Source organism: Pteronotus mesoamericanus, unplaced genomic scaffold, assembly GCF_021234165.1.
Source record: "Pteronotus mesoamericanus isolate MK-2021 breed Mesoamerican mustached bat unplaced genomic scaffold, CSHL_Meso_final scaffold_31, whole genome shotgun sequence".
Classification (NCBI taxonomy): Eukaryota; Metazoa; Chordata; class Mammalia; order Chiroptera; family Mormoopidae; genus Pteronotus; species Pteronotus mesoamericanus.
This window is the reverse complement of record NW_026555312.1, coordinates 26931652-26957368: the sequence shown is the minus strand read 5'-3', so window position 1 is coordinate 26957368 and position 25717 is coordinate 26931652. Positions and strand designations below refer to the sequence as shown.

Genomic DNA, 25717 nt, shown 5'->3' with positions numbered 1-25717 from the left:
AAATTCAGGTTATCTAAAAGGGTTGTCAAGTTTTTAATAAGCAAACCTAAGAGAATCAGACCTACTCTTATTTGACCTCATTGGAAATTGCTCCTTGATCTATAACTGACTCCTATCCATGTTGTCAAAGGGAAAGAAAAAGACAAAACATATTATAAATCGCCTTACAGTATTCCTAGCAGTTTTTTCCACCAGGTGATTAGAAAGCATAAAACTAGAAAATAAGTAAAAACATGTATGCCTAATACCTTCCTCCTTCTTACGGGTTTGTGACTGTGTTCTAGAAAACACCAACTATGAAGAAATGAAACATAACCATACTTGACAGGGGAGTCAATATAGCCAACAGACATGATGGAGGAGTAATGAAGGAAACTTTCCTTCACTCTAAAAGGAGCAAATACTAACAAACATTACCATTTACTCTTCTAGTACCATTGCCTAGGGTTCAAGTCCAGATGACTTAAGGCGACATCTAGGCACATGAGAATGTGGACATTTTGGACCCTGCATAGCGTTACAGAAAAAAAAATAAATAAAACTTAATAGTCAATTAAAACATTGAACCCAGACCACATGGTAGCAGGTAGTTGGTATTGCTTTTTCTGGAACCAAGTACAGGGATGCCTAGTTATGAAACAGACTTGAAAGTGCACAGAACATTAACACAGAAAATTCTGGAGGACAGCGAACGCCCCTCCGTATCAGGTGTGGGCTGATCCCTGCTTCTCCAAGCAATTATGACACCCTCCCTGTCCTTCGATGTGCCCTCAGCCCAAGCTGGAGGTTGGAATAGACTGGTGGGTGTTGGATGATGTTACCTTAGAAAGTTTTTTCACAACCGTCGAGGCCATTAAAGTCTGTGCTTCCAAAAGACTGCCATTCCAAACACCTAGCACAAAGAGCCCCCTTCTCAGAACCTCTTTTGCTAATTTCTTCAAAACCAGCTGTAAAGGCTTCTACTTACGTAATGCATACAAGGTGAGAATTATTCCAGCCAGGCAAAATCCTTCAAAAAACCTGAGTGTGCTGAACATTGTCACATTCACTGACAGTGCCACGGTCAATCCAAAGATCAGAATGAAGGTGATGGAACATAGCAGCACAGGCCGCCGGCCGACCCTGCACAAAGAGAAGTAAAAAGTTAGAAGTCATCATTAAACAGGGCCATGATGCTAGACGCTGAAACCCAGTATGCGGCAGGTATTCCAGAGATGCTGGATGAGCACCGGGCTAAAAGTCTTCCCTCAACTGAGACCCACTTTGGTATATCTAGGGATAGAAAAGCCCTCAGGAGAAATTTAGTCCAATGCCCTCACTTTGTACATAAGGGGACATAGATTAAACAGCTGCTACATAGTAAAATTGAAACAGGAACCCAATTCCTGTTGGTAAGTCTATTTTTAAATACATAGGAGCATTATTCAAGGCAAGAGTAACAAAATGAGTAACAATACCCCAAACATAAACCTTGACACACCCAACATAAAATGTCTTGAGAAATCACTGACCTTTGGAATTGGCTCTGAAGTCAACACAGACACTCAGCGAAGCAGCTTCACATCCTTTGTCAGGGCTGCTAACTAGCCAGGTACCTGACCTCACACACAGCCTATCAGAGCCAGGGCCAACCCAGCGGCTGCTTGTTTCAACTTTATGCTGAGAAGTAATTTTTAAGAGATCACAGACTTAACTAAGAGAGTTCTAACTTTAAAGGATAACTGCGAATCTGAAAATGAGGCCCACCAGGCAGCAGAGAGTTGGAAGGAGCCCAGTCCACTGTGTTTCTGGAAAAAGCAGTGCACCAACTAGGCTGGCAGATTATAGAATCAGGCAAGACCAGCGAGCACTGCGGTGCGATATGCTTCTGGGCGAGGCTGAGGGGACAGCAGGGGTGGTCCGTGGGAACGGAAAGTAACTAGTTTTTCACCCCTCCCCTCCTAACTTTCCAGATTTTCCCTCATCAACTTATTAGGGGGGGGGGGAAAATCTCCATTATACAAATTAATATAACATATCCAGCTTGAACTAGAACAGCTCACAGAGAAATTGGACAGAAGTTCTATTTGCCGAAGGAAGAAAATCCTGGTAACCCAAACACCATCAGGGCGGCTGAATGCCTTGGATTTGCCTAGACATACTTATGATAAGGCATTTACATAAAAGCCCAGGAAAAGTAAATAGAGAGAAAGAGAAAGATACTTGGTCGCCTGGGGCTGGGAGTGAGAATGAGGAGTTGAATGTGGATGAGCACGAGCCTTCTTCCTTTTAGGGTGGTAGAAATGTTTTAAACTTAGAGTGTAGTGGTGACTGCATAACTCTGTAAATATACTAAAACTCATTGAATTGTGAGCTTTATGGTATGTAAATTATCTCTCAGAAAAACTGTTTAAAAAAAAAAAAAGCAATGCTCAGTAATACATGGCCCTGCACCATGAAGGAGATGAATGTAATTTTAAGAATATGTGGGGTGGGGAGAGACAACTATAGGACACAATTTCATTTGGAATATTTTAGGCTTCTAACATTCCCTGTAGTTGCTTTAGTTTTAGCCGTTACTTCCTTGACTGGTGCTAGGAATCACTAAGCCCTTATCAGGAAAGACTATAGGTAATTTTGTCCAGAGCCAACATACTTATAGAAATAAGTTTAAAATATGGCTTAGTTGGTCTCCTTAAAGTGAAGGAAAACAGAATCTAACTTATCAATTTTTATTTGCCTTTACATCTGTACATGCGGGTGACCATCCTACTTCACAGCATTATTAAAACCTTCAAGAGAGACAATGGACATAATATGCACAGTGCTTGGCACAAAGCAAGTTGTTAAATGTTGCAGCTTTTATGATTTCTTTCTCCATGTCTCTATCCTTGATGTCCACCAAACATGGTTTGCTCTGTTCTGATACTTTAGAAAAGAGGCTATATATTTTATTGTTTGTTTTTGTTTTTAATTTGTAGAAACTGTTCTAAATCTTTCCCTCCCAAATGACTGCTAAAATCAGTGGGCAAAGTTATTATTATGAACTGCGGGGTAAACATGGTCCTCAAAGTCAAAGCCCTCTGGTCCTGAATCCAGACTCACCACATACACAGTAGTGCATGATCTTGAGAAAGACCACACTTGTCCAAAAGAGCCTTATGTTTTTTTAGGAATGTCAGTCAATGCCAAGGTACTGGGATTGTTGTCAGGTGTAGATAAGTGCAAGTGATTTAGCAAGTGGTCAACAAATCTAGTCATAACCACTGGAGTTTTAGTGTGAACTGGCTTCCCCCAGAGCAGAAGAACCCCTTCAGAAATGGACAAAATCACACTCCTAAATCTGTAATGCAGAGGCTTTACAGTTAGGCTCTGGGGTGGGCAGAATAATGACCCTCAAGGATGTCCACATCCGAAATATCAGAACCTGTGGATATGTTACCTTTCATGGCAAAGGGCTCTGCCGATGCGATTATGGTTAAAAACTTTGAGATGAGGTGATTATCCAGGTGGGTCCAATCTAAGAACATGGACAACCTCTCTGGGCTGCAGGGAACCAGAGAGATGGCAGTGTGAGAAGGACCTGATGACCTTTGCTGGCTCTGAAGATGGAAAAGTAGCCCCAAGCCAAGGAGTGTGGGCAGCCTCTCCAGTCAGACAAAGCAAGGATATGGATTCTCTTCTAGAGCCCCCAGAAAGTAATGCAACCCCGCTGACACTTCAAGTTTAGCCAGTGTGAACTACAGAACTGTAAGTTAATTTATTTAAGTCACCAAATGTGTGGTAATTTGTTACAGCAGCCATAGCAAATATAGAGGATCTCACCACTAAAATGAAGTAATTTGAGGAGATTTTATTATAATAAAGGGATTATTTACAAAAGGGTGGGCAAGCTGTGAGAGAAACCATGGGGCCTTTCACAGCAGGGTGCGTGGAGGGAGGGAGGAAGGATGGTCAGGGAACCCAGGGAAACAGGCTGTGTGTGGAGGGGCCTTGATGAAAGCAGCTGGCCCTTGGCAACCCTGCAGAGACCAAGCTGGGGATTAAAATGTCCCCAACTCACTCTCCTCTCTCCCTCAGATCTCCAGGTGAGGCTCCCTCTGTCCGTCACTGGCTGGGCTAAGCCAGGAGCTAGAGTGCCTGGGGTCCTTCAGTGTGGCCCAAAAAGGGTGCAGAGGGCTCTTGGAGCGGGAAATGCAGAACAGGTAAGCAAGAGAACCAACAATGGAGGGGAAGGAGGTCATGTGGCATGAGCCATGGAGAGGGCCATTCCCTCATATTACTAAACTAACACATTATGTAACAACACATAATGTACTGCTATGTCTCCAAACAAAGTGTGTGTGGGAAACAGTAACTTCCTACAGAAAAAACTGCACTTCTTAGGTCTTATTATATGCTGACTGCAATCTTAGAAAGCTTCACCCATGATCTGAACAACTTCCCTACATAGCCCTGAAGGGGGCTGCCAGCTGGGGAACCTGGAGTTTCCTCTAAATGTGCTCGTTTCCTTTCCAGTGAGCCTCTAATAGGGAGTACAATGCCAAAAATAAATTAATAAGGGGTGGAAAACATCAAACTTTCAAACTGGAACTGAGGCCCACTCAAAATGTTCAACAAGTCGTAGGACAGAACATTCTGCCCTAACTCTGAGGCACCCACGCCCACCTACCGCGGACCTGGGAGAAGCAACTGCAGAGAAGTGGGTTTGCAACCTCAAACCCTGGTTACTTGTGAAGAAGACCCCAAACTCTTCTGCCTTCGTCCCTAGGCCTGGTGTGTGATCAGGGAGGCCAAACCGCATGTATTTAAGAAGTAAGAATTCACAAAATAACCTCTAAACAATTTAAACCCCATTATAGACTAGTAGTAATAAAAGTTCATATTTGCTTTCTCTATAAAAATCACTGAACAAGGAAACTAAAACATGAGTCAAGTCTGCATTTTTTATTTTGTTTTTAGAAAGAAGTGATGTGAATTATATTAGTGTATATTCCTAACCTATTTCAGCGCTGATTTCTGGGAAACAAAAGCCCTTGTGGTTAAAATATTGGGATTAGAGTATCTTTTAGATCAGTTCAGCTTACTCTGAAAACCTCTGAAGTCAAGCATTTGGTTAAAAAACTTGCACTCCCCTCAACTGGCCCCTAGGAAAAAAATATCCAAGGGGGCCTTGGCATAGCTTTTCAGAAGTCATTTATAGTTTCTCTGTTACTGTCCCTAGGAAATGTGTCCTTAAGAAACATTTATAAATGATGATTAAGCAAATTCTGAACAAACAGGAAATCATACATGTTAATGCATGGATCTTCCAAATAGATGCTAGCTTTTGGAGAGAAATTTCCAGAACTTCAAAGTGGTGTCAGAACCCTACTGGGCTCCACCTGCTGCTCTGTACTCCCTGGCTCTTGCCTCAGCCAGCTTTCTTGGCTAACCAGGTACAGAAGGCAGCACAGAGCAAAGCCTCAGGCATAAGGAGTTTGCTCCATATCATTCTTGGTACTTATCATGTCACTGGGTCCAAGATGTCCTTATTCTCTCTCTCTCTCTCTCTCTCTCTCACACACACACACACACACACACACACGCACGCACGCACGCACGCACACAAGTCCCTTTAAAGATAAAGGAATGTCAAGGGGGAACAGCTAGCCCATGCCTCTCTCCTTGAGCAGCCACATTACTTGAAAACCCTGTCAACACGGGGCAACTGCATCGCTGCTCAGCTCTATCACCGCTGCTGCCCTCATGAGCACAGACTACCTTAAATAAAAGTGTTGTGCACACCTGTGAAGAGGTAGGCACTGGAGCCATGGGGTTTGGTTTCTAATCCTGGCTCTCCAGCTTGAAAACTGAGTGAACTTGTGGATTTTACTTAAACTTCTGTGTTTCTGTTTTTCTACCATAAGATAGAAGAAATAATAGTACCTATGTAACAGGGGTTCTGTGAGGATGAAATATTTTCATGTATGGAAATATTTAGCACAGTACTCAGCAACAGTAATCAGTCAGTAACTGTCAGCTACCACGTCATTACCATCTCTACTACTATCTCCCCCGCCCCACCTTACCAACCTCATCACTTCATCCTGAACCACACATTTTGCTCCAGACCCTTAGACCTCCTCACCCTCCCAAGTAAAGCACCTTCATTCTCCCCTCTGGTTACTACTCTGCCTCTGCCTGAAGTATCCATCTGTTATTCAGACGCTGTCCGCTTTTCCAGGTCCAGCTCCCCATGGACCCTACAGAGGCATCCACTGGCCATGCCAACTTTAAGGACTATCCCTCTCTAAAATCTGTGGGACATTTTGAGGTGCTAAGCAGCACAACCCTACCTGTTAAGTTCACTAGGTCCTCCTCTCCCCATTTTTTGATGTGTCCTGTACATCCAAACCCTCAGGGCTCAGCCCAGAAAGCCCTGAACCTATATCCTCAGGCTCTTCCTATCTAAACACTGACTGTTGGTAGGAGATAGGGCTGCAGGCTGCTGGCTGGTTTTATGAGATTCTAGCAGCTAGGGGATTGCAATGAATTTAAATTCTCACTTCCAAAGGGTCTGCTATGTGCACTGGCCAATTCTTTTAGCTCTGAATTTTCCAGGTGACAGATTCAGCTTTCTGTTCTGGCACCAACACCAGGACAGAGAAAAGACTCAGTAACAGGAGCTAACACTAACCACTCCTCTTTAGCCAGCAGAGTCTTGCTGCGGCTTCCAAAGGTTCGTGTGTGGGCACATTGGTACTCACCAGTCAGCAATGCATCCAGTTATTAGGTAGCCAAAGATTAATCCAACCAGTAAGGAGAACTTAGCGATATGGACCTTCCAGGCATTATCACACACAAGATCCCACTAGAGAGGGGCAAATAGAAAATAAATCAGAGAGACACATACACACATGCCCGTGGTAGTCAATCATAAGGGCAAAACAATAACTGCGGTGAGGACCATGACACCCCTTACAGAGCCATCTCGCATATACCACTAAGACTCTCGTCAGTGCTCTTGAAAACCCAACAAGAAATATAATTTGCCTATGGAAGGCTGCGTAATGTTTTAGTCTGAGGCAGCTTATAAAAGCCTGCAGGAAGTACCCCCATGAAATCTGGGGATGTGTGTTGCTCCTGCCCCACCTACCACAGGGAATGTAAGCCGAGGGGCAGGGAGCAGCCAAGGAGGCTGGGGCTCCTGGCCACCGGCACCTATGAGCTGTCACGTGGCCCCGCAGACAGGAAGGCCTTGACAGCTTTTTACACCAGATATCGTAATGAGGTGAGGAATTTAAAAATAAGTTTTGTGTTTCCATTCCCCAAAATTCCACAAACTTCACAAGTAATCTTACGAAGAGGGTTAATAGCAAATGTTGAAGTATCAACTTTAATTAAGCATTTGTATTATTTTCCTTGTACTTGTCCTTTGTGTTTTCCCATATTCCACTCTAAAGCTATCTGCTCCAATTGTAGAGAAAGCCAATCAATTAATGAATACAACATTTAGACTATTTTCACAATTAAGTTTTATTATTTAATAAGAAATAAAATAACCCTCCATATTTTCTTTTCTCCTTTTGCAGAAGCAGGAGAGAAATGCATGTTTATTCCCTTAAAGCAATGTGTATCCCAGTAGACCACAAACAGCTAAGTCTGGGCTCAAGGGGCAAACGATGAGAGTCTCTGCTGATGACACCTTAAAGACGGCAGTCCCTGATCCACATCCCCCCGCTCAGCGGTACAGGTGCCCTCGGTATTGTGGAAAAGAAGTGGCTAAAGCTTCCAGTTCTGGTAAGCATGAGTTACTCCGGGTCAATGGGGAGGGGAAGTGAAGAAAGAAGCTGGATAGATGCAGAGTGGGGTTAAGGGAGTGGGCAGTGTCAGAACAGAAGGAGTTCTGGAAGCAGATGCAGGATTTGCGGGGGTGGCGCGGGCTATATGGAAGGTTGGGCTGAGATCTGATCTTGGCTCTGCCTTCTCTGATATTTTCCCCTTTCTGTCCATCTTGAGACCAAGAGTATAATGTAGGGGATCCTTAGAGGGCACTGTAAACTCAGGTCAACTTCTGGAGAGTCTGATGGAGACCCTCAGGAGTTCCTAGCTATGGGTCTGAGCTCAATGGGCTTTGGGAAAAGCTGAATTTCTGCAACCGACTCTGGAGAAAGGCACCTGGCCCAGACAAACAGGAAGGCAGCTGCCTGTCACATTTTTCCCCAGACTCCCTGGGACACAAAGACTGGCTCACTGATGCTTCCAAGTCATTTCCAACTTTCCTGGGGAGAGTTACTAACTCATCTACCTCATCAGCTTCCTGAGTGACGGCCAATGCTAGGTTCACGAAGAAAAGGAATGCCAGCACAGACTGGCTGCAAAGGGCCTCGTCAATAGGGGATGGTTTGGGTGTGATGCTGTCCTCATTTTCCATGTGTTTGGGGAGTGGGGCACTGCTGGTTGCATAGAATCTTATTAAGAATTCAAATAAAGGCGTTTCTTAAATCTGTAACTTCCTCCAATGTCTATTCCAGTGGTCCTCAAGGTGTGGTCTCTCTAATAGCACTTGGGAATGTGTTAGAGGTGCAAATTCTTGAGCCCCACCCCAGACCCCAGAATGAGAGCTTCCTGAATGAGGTTAATTGGCAGAGGTAGTTTAACAAGCCTTCCAGGTGATTCTGATGTCTGCTCCAGTCTGAGAACCACTGGCCAGCCAGGCCCTGCCATTTCCCTGCCATCCTGAAGACGATGAATGGGCTTCACAGTCCTGGGCTGAGGTTCAAGAGCAGTGTGCAGCCAACATCAACCACACACAGTAGCATTGGCTATTCTTGTGTACTGCAAATGCAGGCTCGTAAAACTAGATTATGAGTTAAGTGGGCTTTTGATGGAAAACCTGGAAAGCCTACATTCATGTATATATTGTTTCTAGGAGAAAATATATTTTTAATAACAAATAACTTTCAAGGTGCAACCTATAACTTCAGAAATGCAGGTTCTGCCTATGCTGTGAGTTTCAGCATCATAACTAACAGTGTGTGTATACCTGCTTCCCTGGTCAGGTGTATACATTGAGACCATCCTTGAGTTCCTTTCTCTCCTCACGCCAGCACAGGAACCTGCACACAAAGTAATCGACTTCAAGAGTAAGAGCTACATCTATAAGCACAGCTGGCTAACGTGGGAGAGGCGGTGCTACGACACTTGTACTCGTCATAGCCCAGTCACACCACACCTGCCTGTGCCTCAGCCTGGCACATTCTTGGCAAGAGAGGGGCACACCTGATCCCAGGCTGCTGCTGAGGAGGGCACCAGCTGCTAACTCTGTCGCAGAGGCATTGGCTCGGGTCTGTACCCAGGCTTCCCACTGATGAGTTTACTTGAGGTTAAGTGATACAAGGGAGCACATTATGCTTATATTAGGTGGCCAGGAGACAAGAGGTTCTTATAAAAGCATTCAGGGAGGTGGGGGAAACTGCCAATATTGCTGTGAACTCAGCCACCTGTTCATAACTCTACCTGACCTTGGGCAGCTAAGACTCAATTTAGGTTCCACCAAATCAGATGTTCACTGGCCTCCTCAATACAACGTTTATCAATTTAACACACTGAAGTGGAAAATTAAAACAGCTGAGAGAGGTAGAACCACTTCCATATCCAGTAGGGAAAGAAAGCCTGGCTGGAAGCGTTTTTAGGCACTGCTGTTCTCAGCCTGGGGTGGGGGCCAAGGGGTCCAGGACCAAACAGCCTCCTGTTGCATCAACCCCTTCAGTTAGGCACTGAAGTAGACAGCATCTCTGAGTCAACAAGCGAGCTGACTCCAGGCCCCAGCAGGTTTCCCAAGGTAAGGTTCCTCGTGCCTGGGGCTCTGCCTATTACAACCCCCTTGAAAGCCTGCAGGGCCACCCAGAGGCACATTCCACAAACCAGGAAGGGTGGGGCTGGTGGCTCCAGTGAGACAACATCCCTTGTTTGACATCTATATTTGCAAAAATGTACTGGGAAAAAAAAATATATTCACACGTGTTACCTTCAAGAGAATCTCAGAAGTATGAGGAAGCTTTGAGATTAGCTTGCTCCCAAAATTTGTTTGCTCCACTAAGGCAACTGATCATTTCACTAAGCAAAGACTAAGAGACTTTAAAAAATCTACAGCATGCCAAACCAGGACTTAATGCAACAGGTTTTGTCTCCGCCATTACCCTGCCACTTCCCTCTTCTCATACCCTCCCACATCAACTGGTCACCACTTCCAGGAATTCTCCCTTTCACACATGTCCTACACTTCTCTCTCATACTCCATCTCCACTTGGACAAGCTGATCTATGGGCACAGGCTAGGGGTTCATGCACCATCCTGCTGGTGTGTGGGCTGGAAGGCTAACACACACACACACACACACACAATCAATCAATCTCTCTCTCTCTCTCTCTCTCTCCCCCTGCCCCCCCTTCCAGACTTCCTTACAGCTAAAGTTTCAAATGTGATTTAGGTTTTGCCAATCAGCTACATGACCCAAAATAACTTCCAGTGCACAACCTAGTTCTAATTTTCGGGAAGATGACTTGAATTAGAAAGCATGTGAAGCGGGGAGTAAGTGGGACATCCATTCTGCTGGTCAGATCTGACTTGGTTCAAAGGTGGCTAAGCTGTGATCTTGGAGCCAGCAGCTCAATGGAGATGGACCCCTGCTTCCCCAGTTTCCTCACTGTGGCTCACTTCCCTGGGCAGGCCAGCCTAGGGAGCTGTTCTAGAGGTCCTTTTGGAGGCCCAGGCTTCAGCTGCTCTATATTTTACTGAGCACTATTTCCCTGTGTTCAATCCCTAGCTCCTTAAATATCTAGTGTGGTTTCTGTTATCTGCAAAGTGAACTCTATTCCCTGACTAAATTTCCTTCAGATGGAGTTGGCAGAACTAGGTGTCACTATCCTCCCTGCCTGAACTAATACAAGAGTCTTCAAGCATTAACTGCAGCTTTCCTCAGATCCATTCCCCACACAGCAATGAAAACACTCCTCTTATTAGGCATGTCAACACTTCATCGGCAGCTCTAACAAGATCATGAAAGTGTTAAAGTCACAGCCCCATTTCATAATCATGGGCTTGCCTTCTTTGCCATTGTTCCAAGACCAGTGACATCTGTGGGGATGCCACATGATGTTTGTGAGCCACAACTAAACAGTGAGAAAATGAGCCCTAAAAAGTGTTCTCAATTTTAGTTGCACGTGTTCCTTAAAAAATAAAAAGGGTAGAGGTTATAGAAAACTTCGTAGATTTTTCTCTACCTATATATTTTTAAGGATACAGTAAAAGAAAATTCGTATTATTTGCAAAGGAATAATCTTCTAATTGTTTGACTTGCCAGAGAAATATTCATCAAGGGAACTAATGAAAGGTCTAATGAAGATGGAAAACAAGTGGGAGATAAAGAAAACAATCTTATTTTCAGCAATAATGAATACCATAATAATGTAAAATGTAAAACAAGAACATAAAAAGGAAGGAACATAAAAACAGAGAACAAAAGAAGAACATAAACACATTGGAAAGAAACATTACTTATCCAATTGTGAAGTGAAGATGGAATCCCTAAGAATGAAAACTAAGGTGAAAAAACTATCTAAGGAAAGACTGACAGATTCTGTAAGTTTAACTAACTGCTACTACTTAGGTATTATTTTAATTATTTAAAAATTCCATGCATCAAAATACCATAAACAAAACTTGTAAAATATATTGTATGGGATCAGAATATGCCACCTGAAAAGATGCCACTTTGACATGAGGACAATTTTCAACTGGAGGCAAATGAGAATCAACAGAAGCAGAAAGAAGCCTTCTCAAAGCGTTGCCTGTCTGATTACAAGTAGAAACTTCTGAGAAATGAGGGCTGCCATAAATCCCCTCTCCTGGGGGAACTTTATGGCCATGAGGATGACGGGAAGTCATGTTACTAAATCTTACTAAAGTGGCCCTTATTTTCCATTAGCTTCCCTCATATATTTATCTCCCCAAGTGTGTTGACCCTAAAAGCCTAATCGCCTTTTCCTTTGTCTTGTTACTTCACTACGTATTTATTGTTTTTTTGTTGAGATGATACATAAGCCCAAGTTCTAACCCACTCTTTGAGTCACTCATCACGGAGTCCACTCCTATGCATGCTAGCTACACATGTTAATAAACTCTGGGTTTTTCTTGTTAAATCTGTTCTTTGTCAGTCTAATTTTCAGGGCCCCAGCCACAGAACCTAGGAGGGAAAAGGAAAAAGTTTTCTTTTCCTCCCCTACAATATCCAAAAGGTTAATACCCTTAATATGTAAGTATTTACATAACAATATAGGCTAATATTCCAACTAGAAATAAGTAAAGCAAGCAGACCATTAACAAAATATGAAACAAATGGCTAAAAATTACTTGGGAAACCCTTGATTCCACTAATAAACAAAACTCAACATTCAGTTTTCTAAAAAATAACTTTTTTTAATTTCCCAAAGATGCAGGAGAAACAAAAAGGTACAAATCTGTGCTAGGAGTATAAACTGGACACTGTGATTCCAGAGGGCAATTTGGCAATATGCATGACATGACTTTAAATAGTGTACAGTCCCTATCCCAGCAATTCGCTTTCATGGAACTTCTTCCCAAGGGAATTATCAGATGCCCATAGAGGTCCCAGTGCAATGATGTTCAAGGGTTGTAACTTACACAAGATGAAAAAATGGGAACTCGACTAAATGTCCAATACTATAAAACCATTAAAATCTTCCTTTTGAAAACTAATGATTGAGGAAAAAAAGGATCATTATATAATGGTATGAGAAAGCCTCAGAATAAAAAAGCAGTGAATAGATGTTTATGTAGGCAGGGGAAATCAGAAAGCCACATTCTACAATATTTAAAGTGACTGTCTCTGGAGGGGTGAATTAAGACAGTTTTTTCATTCTTATAGTTTTGCCTTTTCTAAACTTTCTACAATTAATCTATAAAACTTATAATGAGAGAAAAAAACATAGGTAAATGTAAGGTAAACTACCATGATGGTAGGTGGAAGTGATGTTGGTGAGGGTAAGACAAAATCATTAAAAATAAAAAATAACCTAAAGAAAACCTTTTCACCTTTTCAGAAATATGCATCTTACCACAATCTAAGAAATTGGGTCCAGAGAGAGCTGGACTGGAAAGTGACTGAGGACAAACCAGGTCTTCATAGCCGGAAGTTTGCTTATGTTAATGCACATTGACTAAAGCAAAAAAGAATTTTTAGGGAACTAAATGAAAAATATCCCCCAAGTTTCATCTTTTGTAGTGGAGATCCCCACTGAACTTGCTCAATTAGAAACCAGTTTCTCGTCTACTTAAAAGCCATTTGTCCTTAGACTAGTTACTCTAGTCTGAGGGTTTTACAGTCACTCTGCAAGTCATCTGTTAGCAACCCAGGAATAGACAATTGAGATAAAAGGATGACATATTTCTGCTCGGCACTACAGAAGAGATAATACTCCTTAGAATTTCAAAAGCTTAAATAAAACAAAATTCCTTAATGAGTTGTATAAATTTAGAGAAATATAGGGTGAGCATTCTTCAGATACCATATTCCCCTCTAAAGTAGCATTTCAGAAAGTAGCCTCTCATTAACCACTGTTTTATATGCTATGGCCTTGCCATGCCCTGCATTTCTTAACTGGAGACAGTAGAAATGGCAAGACAACAGACAAACGCACATATGCAGGCACACAGGCCTATCCTAAAAGATTAGTCACAGACAGACAAAAGGAATACCCTACACACTGGACTGATGAAGCACATTAGTAGCAATTGGCTTCTCAATGTTTAGGCAGCCTATGCTGCTACCCCGTGTTTTTCAGTATTTTTTATCTAGTGGTATACAAATTTTTCTTCCTAAAAGACTCTATAAAAATTTAAGCTATGCTACGTGTTTTGAAAATTATTCTCTACTTTTTGCCCCTAAGCTCATCCTCTAATTTTAGGAGGTTCACTTTCAACAGTAGCCAACACAGCTGCTTGTTAGAGCTGGCATCCTCAATCCTTAAATCACATAATGAACGTCCTTGCCAGGTACTGTGGGAGAGTTTTTTTTAGTTTTGTTTGCTGCTCAAATTGCTCCTCAACTTTTTTTTTTTCCTAACATAATGCCAAAAATCCAAACATGGCACATTGAGGAAAAGAGTTGTACCACAATCTACTGAGAGCTTCCTCCCACTAAGATGAAAGGCACAACCTGACTAGCAAATCTGCATTCCCACTAATTTGCAGGAAACTCACTCTGAACCACACACAGCTTTAAAGCTGATTATACTTCTTAAACTTGACATAGTCCCATTTTTGACTAACGTAGTAACATGGATTTTGTTCTAATCCCCTCACACAGTGACCTCTGTGTTTTTCCTTTTTCTTCCAATGACAACTTTTATCGCTTGCTACTCTTTGCTGTTGTGTTGTCTTCCTGGAGGAAGAGAAATGGGAGCTACACTGCTTCAGTTACTGGCGTTGGGGGGCTTTCCGGTTCTTACTGAGTTTGAGCATTTTTCAAAGGGCAATTTAAAAGGGAAAGAGAAAAATAATCACCCAAACAGGCCCAAGGTAGACGATGTAGGATTATATCTGGGAAAACAATACAAGGAGGCACTCATTTTTCCCTTTACTTTTTTTTAGAGGAAATAAAGATACATATGATTCTAAACAGAAGTTTACATTATTGAATGTTATTCATTTGGTACAATGCTCTATATGGCATTTGGGGAAGCTGAATATATATCACATGATGCAGCAGAGATTATAATAAACAATGCCCTTCTAGCAACTAAAACCTTAGCCAGTTGCTCCAAATTCTGCAATGCATATTTTACTAATGGTCCTCACCAACTACCTCTAAAAAGGGAAGTTAAAAGTAAAAGCTATAAAGAGGCTTATTGCAAAACCAGAAAAGAAAAAAAAAAAAAAAAAAAAGAGGAAAAGCAGCCCCAGGGCCCTGAGCATTAAACAGGAGGAACCACTAATGCCCTTAGTGAATATCAGCACACAGTACACCAATTTATACTAAGTAACTGGAAGACTCTTAACTTGAGAAATTGAAGTTGTTTCATGTGCTAATAGAAGATATTCTCTGGTATAATAAAGTGCATGAGCAAAGCTGGACTATAACATTAACATCTAAAATGGTCTCACTAATTCTGGAAAGTATCCAAGTACGGGGAACATTTGACGGGAGGATCAGGAAATGCTTGGAATGAGAAGGGGCGATGATCGCTCAGGTGTGATCAATCCTGCAAGAACTCAGAGGCGGAAGAAAAATCATCTTTCACTTCCTGGAAACAGATGCCTCAATCCCTTCCCATTGCCTGGCAGGCTAGGACCCTGACTTTTAACACAGCCCTATTAAGTTCCCTTTATGACCCGACTCATCCTTTCCATCTGTCACCACCCCCATTCACATGTCCGCCCCTCTGGTGCCACCTCTACCCTGAGCCGGCCCTGTCAAAGTGCTTACCAGCTCCTAAAGAGCCTCAGTGACTTTTTCTGCTTCGCTCTTCGGTGTCTGCCCCACAATATCAACACCCCCCCCAATTTTTCTGGATCAATGGCTAGTCAAAGGATAAAGCTTATTTCAACCAAAATTATTTAACATTGTATATCACCTAGGTAGGGCTGGAGTATGGCAGACTTTCTTGAATTTTTTTCTCTTCAATGATGAATTACCTTTGAAAGCATGCAATTAAGTGAAAGGGGTACAATATTACAAAGATTCAAATGAATACATTTCCATATTTCTATCAAGTTTAAAAAACTCAACAGAGGGGGCCTCTTTTTTTCGAGGCTGGATCTGGTGACCTTTCTCTGTACTCTTATGGCATCCTGTACTCCTGAGAAACATCCAGACTATTTACCACAATATATTATAATTGCTGGCTATTTACAAGTCTGACTTTCACTAGCTCAGGGGTTAGCAAAATACAACAGGCAAGCCAAATACAGCCCTGCCACCTGTTTTGAAAATAAAGTTTTATTGGGATTATTGGAAAAGAGTTGAGTAGTTATAACAGAGACCACATGGCCGGCAAAGCCAAAAATGTTTACTGTTTGGCCCTTCATAGGAAGTTTGCCAACCCCAGCACTAGACTGCATTACTCAAAGAAAGGGACGGTGCCTTACTTCTATACGCCCGTTCCCTAAGCTAATGCCTGGAATGAAGGAAGTACAAAGGGACAGTGTCATGTGGAAATCGCCACTCCCGGAAGGTAAAGGCTCTTTGCATGTGCTTGTGTTCACGGTGCTGAGCATCTTCTTAATCCTTTCTCCTCTGTGATTATAACTTAATTTAAATAATTAATGCACAATTATTTTACAAAATTTATATAGGCACTTTAGTTTTTAAATGTTTCTGCCAAACTTTTCACTATTAGTGATTTTCCCCCAGGGAAAGATAATTCTAGCTTTATTATAAAAACCAATAGAATATTGGGTATAGAGAAATTTACTTAAAACAATGAGTAATTCTCTCTTTACAGAACAAGTCTGTTATATAAATTAGGTATTGTTCTAAGAAGAAAGGAAACTAAGATTTGTTAAGTTCCTACCATGGTCTCGGCACTCTGCTAGCTGTTTTGACTAAGCTCTCTCATTCAGCCATCACAGCAGGCCCACCACACAGACCTTATTACCAATGTGTCCATTTCACTGGTGAGGAAACTGAGGCTGAGAGAGGTGGAGCAACGAGTCTAAGGTCAAATGGCTTTTAAGTAGATGATTGTAAATCCATGGCTGATTAAAACAGATTCTTTCTCTCAATAAACTCAAAGAAACAGCCCTAGTTCATGCAAGCAGAAACCATTCTCTGGTTTACAGTATATTGTTACAAGTTATAGCATTTGTCTCGCCAGGTATCTGACAGACTTCATGTACATGGAGGCACAGTGTTATGGAAGTGGGACGGGTTATGCTGCTAGCTCACTGTTATGGTGACCAAACAAAAATAACTTCCGAAGTTCCTGTGAATAGCAGGTATATAATACATGGCACCTATTAAAAATATCACAGTATCTTATTTTTCATAGAATTTTAATCCTGAAATACTGGAAAAAGTCACGGTCAACCTCCTAATTTTAAAAACAAGGAACCCAAAGCCCAGAGCGGTGAAGTGACACTCAAAGTAACAAAGCCTGCCGCTGAGCCACACGTGGGCAGAGCCCGGGTCTCCTCTGGCACAGTGGCTCTATCCCAGGCTGCTGTGGAAAGTCTCGTTTCCTGGCTGCTCACCCTGATGCACAGGGACAAGTACTTCTCCCACACACTTCACACATCAGTTACTGCTGAGCAAGACAATGAGGAGAATCTGCAATTCCTAACCTCGTGGTCATTCTGTCTACTTTCATTCCAGCCTGAAACACAATGTAAAAGGATTTTTAAAAAATTAACTCAACATTTTAATGGAGACCAACTCTTGGGGCTCCTGTCAAATAGTCATCCCTTTTATAATTTATGAATCAGAGCAGTTAGAAGCCAAACCAGTTTTTCTCCCGTTTCAACTGGTCTAACCATCTTGAAAGGACATGAATGATATGAAGTAAAAGGGCCTCTTCAAACAAGGATGGTGTCTGTCTTGTCCAACTCAAACTAGCAGACAGTACAACTGTGATTCTAACTGATGACCTTTTCCCTGGAGACAGCCAACACCAACCTGCTAAAATAAAGCTACACAAAACCCTCGGACTGCACCTTGTCCACACTGTGTCCCAAAGTTACTGAACTCAACAAATGGTCTAACAAAAGTGGGGCACACTCTTTTGAACTTTTACCCATTTGGTCTTTATCTTCGTTGTACTTGAGCTGGGCTACAGGTCACCATCATCTCCGAGGAAGAGAATCATAGAAAAACAAGAGTCTGGAGGAGGTGTGGAACTTAGGGACTAAAATGGGGGCTGAGCACAGGGCCCACAAGCAACTGCTGAGAGCAACCTGGTGTCCTGGTGAGAGCACGGATTCTGGCTCGTATGGGCTGAGCTTCAATTTTTGGTAGTTTTCCCTTGATAGTCCTGTGACCCTGGGTAAGTTATTTCGTCTCTTGGGTCAGTTGCAACAGGTATGATACAGGAGTCACAAAACCTATAATATAGGTCTGTTATGAGTCCAAAACAATATAAAGAACGTGTCTACTTGATGACACAAGGTGATTATGACTCATTAATTTTGTCTGTTGGTTGGTAAGTAACCTTTGAGTATGAGAATAATAAAACTGCTTTTGAAAGGATTTTGACATTGAGAGTCTGCATTATTCATTTAGCCTTACCCCTAACTGATCCAAACTAAGGGGTATTCTACCAGTTGTACACCCTGACGGCACAGCGAGCACCAGAACAGCAAGTGGGGGAGGTAGGCACAGAGGGTGCCCCCAGGGGACTGCTGTATTTACAACTGAGGGGTGCGGCTGGAGGGAGAACAAGCACAGTTCCATACGGGGTTCCCCATGCCTTTCGCGACCTTCACCAGAGCTCAGGATGCAATGCCCTCCCTTTGACCTCCCAGCAGCACACTGAGAACAGCAGCACAGTGCCATTCCCCGGATTTCTCACAATCATTCATCGAATATACTATTTCTCTGACCAAAATGGAAAAAAAAAAAAAAAAAGTAGGCTGGTTCTCAAAAGCTAACAATACTCCTATACCTAAGAGGGTGTTTTTAATTTTTTTTCCTTGAGTAACTATTAATCTCCTAAAAACACTGTGCCTAACTGGCAACGAAACAGCAAAATGTGACTATGCAGTTTGCTTCTGCAGAGGGCACAAGTGTGCAGGTGCAGCCCCCAGGGACAGGAGAGGGAGAAGGGTGGCTGAGTCCCAGGGAGCTGAGCAAGGACAGGGCCTCACCTTCCATTCTGGGTGCCTCTGACATCCTGGGGAATATGTTAACTAACAGTTCACCAAGGTATTTCCTCAAATAAAACTCAAAATTATCCTTAAGCCAAAGCCAGAACCATCTCCCTGAAGAGTACTGCTCGCCACTGTGAAGCAATTCTCCTGAGGACAGACCCCGAGAACCTACAGAGGGCCTGGCCAGATGTGTGGGGAATGGAAATGGAGAATATACTACACAATTTGAACCTCAGCAAGAAGAGACAGAGAGAGGAGGGCAGGGACCCTTTAAAGCCAAAGTAGCTGCAACGTCACTAAGTTGGGGTCCTCAGGTAGTCTCAAAGCAGTCCTCCAGCTCTGCGGCACTGCCCGCCACCCTCCAGGCTGGAGAACGATCCAGGACTTTGTACTGGTGGCAGGCCTCAGACGACTAGCTCCAGAGAAGACGTCCTCCTTCTGCTGATGGATTAGGAATCACAGCAGTTAGGAACCAGCGGGGAAGCCCCTTACAGGAACATGATAAACAGTTTTTCTGCTACTGATGATTTTTTTGAAAACCGTGGTCCTTCTGCTATAGTACAACATTAACTGCAGTCAGTGTTTATGATTCCATGGGCTTGGCCTTGCTTAGCTAAGCCAGGGCACCTGAACTCTATCCACAGACAATCCGAAATCATGCTCCCCACTAACCACTGGTTCATCAGAACAGACTTTACAAAGCTTTTCATAGGACGGCCAGTTCTCCCATCAGGCATTTCTCCTCTCTCTAAGGCAAATAAGCAAAAGACAAGATAAAATGAATGGTCCATACACAAAACCCTTCAACTGGACTGTGCCCTGTGTGGCTGTGCTTTTAAGGCACATTCACTTCCAAGTCAGCAAGGGAAATGTGTTCTCCGGGCAGCAGATGGAAAGGGCACCAATAGGTGTTCATCTCACAATGGGACAAACAGGTCAAATCACAGTGGAGGCATTCACTCAAAGCAGGATTTCTAGGTGCCTGTACTTTGTTACTGGGTGTCATGAATCCTGAAAATGGGACTCTGCACATGTACGTCCCAAACCTATTTGACCTTGGAAACCATCTCCCCACTATGCACACTTTAAAAGGCCTTTTTCTTTTCCCTCCAGAACGTGAGAGCTGTTGCCAGGTATATTTTGTTTACCCTTCATGACTTAATATACGAGTATGATCACAAAGCAAATTATAACACATGACAATTTCTTGAGTCCTGTCACCCCTGGCAATCTGCATGAGGGCAGAAGGGGTGCCACTCCTGAGTATCAAAGGGTAGTCAAAGGAAGTGAAGGAATTTTTTTCTGCCTTTGATCAGAGAAAAATAACAATGATAACTATTTTCCTCTGTCTTAACAAGAGATTATAATGGCTAGTTAGTAACATATCAAATACTCTAGGAAATAACATGCAAAAGGTCAACCACAACAAAAAGCAATCACTATGTAAAATTCAGCCTCCTTGAAAAGAAATGTAACTGCAATGCAAGTCCTCACTTCTCTCACAGGTCAGTTGGCCCAAGCTTAGTGGCACTTACATAGTGTTGGAAACTACACTATCTCTCTCATTAAAAAGTAGTCTATATATCCAAGAGAAGTGAGAACATGGACAAGAGCAGATATTTGTACAGCCATTTTCACAGCATCATTGTTCACAACAGCCAAAAAGTAAAAGCAACCCAAGGGTCCATTAACGGATAAACGGATAAACAAAATGTAGTATGTACATACTATGGAATATTATTCAGCCTTAAAAAAACAAAGAAATTTTGAGACATGCTACAGCATGAATGAACCTTGACAACATTATGTTAAGAAAAATAAGCCAGACACAAAAGGCCAAATACTGCACGGTTCCACTGATGTGAAGGACCTAGAGAAGTTGAATTCATAGAGATAGAACGATGGTCGCCAGGGCCTGAGGGGAAGTGAGGAGTCAGTGTGTAAAGGGGACTTTTTTCAGTTTGGGAAGATGAGAAAGTTCTGGAGATGGATGGTGGTGATGCATATACAACACTGTAAATGTACTTAATGCAACAGAACTGTATACTTAAAAATGGTTAGAGTGGTAAGTTTTATTTTATGTATAGTTTATCACAATAAAAAAGTGTATCTCTAAGGCTTAGCTTGAATGGTTCAATGCTATTCCAATTCTACCAAATGACAAACCCAAGAAGTGGACGGGGGGATACGGACAAGGTGGTGTTCCATTTACCTTAAAAACGGTGGCATACCACTTTAAAGAGAACCCCAAATTAATATCTTAGCAGAAAGTATTGGAGCAACCACTTCCATCCTGTGTATTCTCAGTCTAATGGAACATAATCTCAAGAAAATCTTTTCCAAAGTCCAGACCTCTTTGTACAGCATCTTCTCTCTACTGGGGAGACTATTCCTTGCAATGAGACATCCTGTCTTCTCAGAGTTGCCTCTGAGCAGAAGAGTACAAGGGACATTGTTCACAAAAAAGGAAGAGTAACCGTAACTTCCTACCTCACTTGGTCACCTTCTCCTTCAACCTGTGGCCCCAACTTCACACAATGGTCAATGCAGGTGATCCCAAGTTCTGTCTTCCTGCAAAATGGTTTTCTCCCTCTGCGTCACTAGCCAACAGCCAGCATCCTGGTCCAGGCCACTGGGACCTCATTCACATGTTGTAGAGAACGGCACAGCTTCAGTATTTAATGACTATTTGGTCACCACTGAATACCAGGCCCCAGGGAAGTAGCAATGCAGAAAGTACTGTCTTTGCTCTTGAGGTCAGAATGTAAGTGTAGAAAACAGGCCATGAGTAACTGACAATACTGAGAAATAAAGGTCTGTGATAGTAGATGTATATGTTGGGCCGTGAGAACTCAGAAGGGCCTAAGGTTCTGTTTTAGTTCCACTTTAGTTGTGACTTTCTCTTCTGATTTTCAAGCCTTGGTGAGGCCTGGGCATTGAGTGGTGAGAAGACAGTTCCTTGCACTGGAAGAGACTAGAATTGTGGAGCGGGGAGGAGACGTGCACTGGGGCCAGACACTGAGTTGGATGGGAGGGTGGAGACAAGCAGGGGGCAGATCCTGCAGGGCCCTTGCATACCATGCTACAGAGTTGAGATTTTATCAAAAACAACTTTTAAATAGAATTAAAGTGTTAACTGAAATGAAACCTTATTTTGGCGTCTGCTTGTTACTGCTGCTGTCAGAACATAAAAATATACCATCTATAGTTGCAGGCTATTGATCAATAGGCCTCTTTGGCCTACTGATGAACCCCAAAGGAGGATTATCCCTGTCAGTCCCTGTCATACCCTGGTGTGAACTGCTTTACCCGCTTAGGTGAGATTAGTTGCCCAGATGTTTTAGAAAGTGGGGCTAGAAAGAGGGAATTTTGAGAAAGGGCATTTTAGGGCCCCTAGGAAATATGGCCAAATAAGGGGATGTTGAATAGCTGGGTGCAATACCTGGCTAAAAGAAGAAGGGTTCTGAAAGTGAGAAAACAGAGCAGCCACGCATGTCCATGGCTCAGCTGGCTGGCCACAAGCCACAAAGACACTGCCAGGGCTGATCTTAATTGCGTCCTGTAAACTCCCATACTTCTTGTTTTAAAGGTCTAAAGTTAATGGTCAGAAAATTGCGGTTAGCTGCACGAGGCATAGTAGTTGTCTACATGATTGCAGACAAGGACTCAGCTTACACGTATGTCTCAAAGCACACTATCTGCTGAGAAGGAACCTGCACATCGACCATTTCATGTCCATGGGATTATGCCACAAGTATCATCTCCAACTCACAAATTAGGTCCCAAGAGCTTTCACAGTGGTAACAGGGCAACGCTGGGATTCAGATCAGGGTCCTGTACAGTGGGCTGCACGCTCCCCCTCTGCTCCTGGACCTGTCGGAGAGGCACCTGCCTGCGAGAGGGCCCTGGCCTCTGCTGAAGGCACCCTGGCTTCCCCAGAACACTCCGTGCTGGGCGTGCAGTTGACTGGGAGACTGTGAAAAAGCCTACACTGAAAATTGTTTTTAAAATGTCTTTTTTCAAACCTCGTGACTACTTTAACAAAATCTAGAGGAACAAAGCGTTTCTGCTGCTGTGAGCAACTACTGCGCACAACACTGAATACCTCAGTGTTGGGAGAACTTTTGGTAAAGTCACCTCCCGTATTTATTCTCTGGCTCAGTAGTTTCAACAGCCATCATGATAAATGTATCATTTATTTTGAACATTTTGGGGCCTCCCATCTTCATACTGTTGTCTCAATAAAAGTCCACCACCAGCTGCCCACCTGGCTTTAAAAGAAACACAGTTCAACTTGGGATGATGTGTGTGCATGAGCACAAATGAGCACAAACACACTTCCTGACAAAATGCCAAGTGATTCATAAACACAGAGAAACGAGAAAATCTGGTTAAAAAGCCACATCTTTCACATATTTAAAAATGGTGAGGAATGTCTGACTGCATTGCATTGCTTCCTGTAAGGTTTTTGGATGGGAGGTAAGGAAATGGGAGGGCTGACTCTCCTCACACTCACTCCTTCCCGTTCAGAATCACTCCTCTCACTCCTCCCTGAACCCAGTGCAGGGGGCAAACAGGATCCTGCAGGGCAGGTTCCATAAGAAGAGAAGCCCCCTTGCTTGGGCCTCTAGGAACTGGGCTGTGCTGCTCTCTGCATTCAGCTGCAGGCTGAGCGATAGGAGAGGCTCCATCTGTTTTTGTCTGGAGTTTTGCTCCAAGTCCTTTAACCCTTGAGCTGCCTGCCCTCACAAGGCTGACTCAGGTCTTCTTAAAGAAAGAAAGGAGGAGGAGGTTCTCCTCAAAGATCCCACATGGCAGGATGTGGCTACAGGCAGGAGTGCTGGCTGCTCAAAGCCGCTCACCTGTTTACTGGAGACAGGATGAAACATCGGAACACCTGGTTAACTCCCCTTGGGTGACAGGACAGCAGCTGACTGGCAACACCATTCCCAGGTGTGGCTTCTCCCTGCCCACACATATATTCCTGTCACCACCGCCATTCCTAGGGCCTACTCATCCACGCTGGGAGGGGTCCACTGAAGCTGTGGGGCCAGGGAAACAGGTACTAGGTTCCTGCCCCTTAAAAAGGGCAGCCTCCTCCCCGACACGCACCCTGCCCCTCCTGTTTCCTACTCCCAAAAAGAAAAGATAAAGAAGGGAGCTCACCTAGATGATAAAAAAAGTCAGGATTTTTCACTAGCTGCTCTGATCTTGTCAATCAACTTTTAAATATTAGAATTTGAAAGAAATAAGAGGTAGAACGTATTTACAGAATTCAGATTATAATATTCATGGCAATCTATGCATCATAGTCACAAACAAGAAACAACCCAAATGTCCATAGCAGGTAAATAGGTAAACAAAATGTGGTATACACACACAATGGAATACTACTGAGCAACAAAAAGGAACAGCTGTTGATTTACAGTAACATGGGCAAACTTCAAAGATGGTGCTGGGTGAAAGTAAGCAGACACAAAGGTCTACACACTGCATGATCCCATTTATAGAACATTCTGAACTAGGCATAACTAAGGTATAGTGACAAAGATAAAAGCATTGGTTGCCTGTGGGGTAGGAGGACGGGAGATGGGCTTGAGGGAATTTACCAGGGTGAGTGAAATTCTGCATCTTACTTTAGGTGGCGATTAACGGGTATACTATGAGTCAAAAGCCACTAAACTATACACTTATAATACAGATGTGTATTTACCTGTATGTTAATTTTACCTCCATTTTTAAAAATCTGAGAAATTGTTTTAAATGGGTTCCTAAAGATGAGGCAGAAATAATCCAGTCTCTTCTTCCACTGGCCCTCTGGTGGCAGGAGGCAAAGGGGAAAGCGAAGCCAGCAGTATGGACAAGTCCCTGATGGAAGGTCCCAAATAAATGGATTCACCTCAGGGGTGAAGGCATCTCACTCTCCTGCATTTTCAGAAGTAGATATCTAGGCCCAGAGCTCAGAACAGAGAATGAACAACTCACACAGTTGTTATTTCAAGGCCTGAGGTTCTTGACCGATATGGTTATGGGCCCTATGACAGTTTAAAACCAGAGCGTTGTTGTAACTGTATCAAAAGCAAACAAAACAGTCCTCTACCCTTGGCTTACACGTCTGCATGGGAAGGAAGCAGAGAAACCAGCACTGTGATCCTGCTGGTAAGGAGCTCCAGGCAGCGCAGGCCCTGGAAGCCCCTCCCAGAGGCACTGGTGCACCAGTAAGAACTAAATTCAGGCTGCCTCTGCCACCTGGCTTAGCTGTGTCACATTAGCCATGTCACTTACATAATCTCTCTGAACTCTAGCTTCACTGTGAGTAGGCCAGAGGGTGGCCCACTCCTCAGGAGGGGTGTTGTCAGGATTCTGCTTTGATGTACCTAAGGTGTTCAGCCCCCCGAACTGCCACAGCCTCCCTCCTCCTCCCTCCCTGCTTCCCCCTCCTCTGTACCCCCTTCGCTCCAGTGAAGCTTGCCCACAGGCACTCCCCCACCCCGTTCACAGACACCTCTTCTATTTACCTGCTCCCTTCTGTCACCACCTGGATTCCAACCATTTCAGCCACCTTCACTTGAGGACCCATAATTTTACAACAGACAAAATGGGGTGGAAAGCCCTCTTCTTGCTAAACTGGTGAGAAGGGCAGAATTGCCTGTGTTCTAGCCATCTGAACCTTCTCCCTTCTCCCTGAAACAACTCTGGTGTGGGCTGAGTTATGTCCCCCCAACAAGAGGTGGTGAAGTCCTAACCCTTGGTGCTTTAGAATGTGACAGCATTTGGAGATAGGATCTTTACAGTGGTAATTAAGGTAAAATGAGGTCATTAGGGTGGACAGGAAGACACACTGGGAGAAGGCCATGTGAAGCTGTGGGCC

The 25717-nt window shown here is 43.3% G+C and overlaps 1 protein-coding gene across 2 annotated transcripts in view; it reads right to left on the bottom strand.

Annotated features, from left to right (window-relative positions):
* Positions 1-25717, bottom strand: part of SLC22A23 (solute carrier family 22 member 23) — a 176315-nt gene that overhangs the window by 131477 nt on the left and 19121 nt on the right. For both annotated transcript variants that reach the window (XM_054591959.1, XM_054591960.1), the window contains exons 2-3: positions 6729-6832; positions 968-1122 (exon numbers count right to left, since the gene is read on the bottom strand). In XM_054591959.1, coding sequence (XP_054447934.1) covers positions 968-1122; positions 6729-6832 — 259 coding nt within the window. The remainder of the gene's footprint in view (positions 1-967; positions 1123-6728; positions 6833-25717) is intronic.